Raw genomic sequence first — 1,433 nt, 5'->3', positions numbered from 1 at the left:
TGCACCGTTGACGAGAGCTCCCTCTGCCAGAGCAGCGGTGATTGACGAAGGCCATAAAGTGCCTTGTTCAAGCGGAGGAGTTTTCCAACCTCGCGGTGTCCTGGCGGCATGCGCATGAGGACCTCCCCGTCGATCTTGGCGTTCACGAAGGCGTTGACAGCGTCGAATTGCGTGAGCTCCAGGTCGAATCTTGCGGCAATGGCGATGAGCGTGCGGAATAATCGTGCTGCGAGCGTGGCAGCGTAATTGCTTTTCTTCGAAGTCCTTCGGCTGTTGGTCTCCTCGAACCACCACTCTTGCTTTCGTCTTCAGGAACTCGCCCTTCCTGTTGAACTTGTACACGTAGACCCAACGACAGTCGAGGACTTTCGTCTTGCGGCCTCCCGGACCTCTGTCGTTGATCACGGTCCACGAGTCCATCTCCTTGTGACTTTGAAGGTGTTCGAATTCGGCTTGCAGGAAGAGATCTCCCATGACATGGTCAGCCAAGTCTTCATGACGTTCTGGGGGAGGCGGTATTTCGCTCTGTTTGATGGGAATCTTATCCCGAATTTCCTGAGTAATCTCCTCCTGGGAGAGCTTCTTTGCTTGCGGGGCTGTATCCTTCTGGACACGTTTCGCCTTCCGCATCTTGCGTTTCACTGCCACCTTGGTTGGTGGACTTGGTTTTGTTTGCCAATGTGACTTGCCCTGACACCGTACCTGTGTGGAAGGAAGCCCGCCACGTGTCAGTATGATGTAAGGGTTTGTCTGGCCACCACAAGGGTGTCTTTTCATCCTTCCTGCCGAACATTGCGGCCGCCAGCATTGCCGCAGGGGGCGATTGTGATGGCGTAGGGAAGGGTTCGAATCTTGCCTCCGTATAGACCTTCTCGGCTCCGGATGACGTCTCTCCACTTCCGGAAGGGTTTCCGCCTGTGTTCATCACAGGGGTTATTTCAGTTGGAGCTTCTTCCGTTGCCATGCGGGCGTCCCCGTTAAACAACTGCTCCCCAATGGAGTGCCTGGCCAGTGCTCATCGGTCATTTGACTGTCTGCACTTGTGTGGCGGGAGTCACCCGTAATTTGACTGTCTGCACTTGCGTGGCGGGAGTCACCCGTAAAATCGTCATCAGACGAACCATCCTCCGCGTCTCTGACATCGTCAGGACTTTCTTGCGGCAGCTGGCGGTGTTCATCACCCCTGCTTTGCGAGAGATCAAGTCTCTGCAGTAATTGATGGATTTCTTCAATGCTCATGTGGAGAGCGTCCCTCTGTATGTCCTCAATCGACCCTGTGAACACCTCGTCTTCGTTTGAAGGTCACGTCTCGGGCTCGGATGATTTGGTAGCGAGGGTCAGCTTTTGGATTCCAAATTTTGTACACGTTCGTTGACGTGTATCCCAGCAGGTACCCGAGCCATGCTCGTGGGTTGAACCGCTGTAACTTCTCA

The 1,433-nt window shown here is 54.4% G+C and overlaps 1 protein-coding gene across 1 annotated transcript; it reads right to left on the bottom strand.

Moving 5' to 3' along the window:
* Positions 1-142: 142 nt before the first annotated feature.
* N657DRAFT_694039 (uncharacterized protein) lies at positions 143-630 on the bottom strand (the record flags this gene model as incomplete). The annotated part of the gene is made up of 2 exons (XM_062797259.1): positions 143-226; positions 289-630. The coding sequence occupies 2 exons, from the start codon at positions 628-630 to the stop codon at positions 143-145; spliced, it is 426 nt and encodes a 141-aa protein (XP_062642775.1).
* Between the last annotated feature and the right edge of the window lie 803 nt (positions 631-1,433).

This window comes from Parathielavia appendiculata (genome assembly GCF_033297405.1).
Source record: "Parathielavia appendiculata strain CBS 731.68 unplaced genomic scaffold N657scaffold_33, whole genome shotgun sequence".
Taxonomy (NCBI): Eukaryota; Fungi; Ascomycota; class Sordariomycetes; order Sordariales; family Chaetomiaceae; genus Parathielavia; species Parathielavia appendiculata.
Note: the sequence above shows the minus strand (reverse complement) of the source record. Positions and strands in the feature narration are given on the sequence as shown.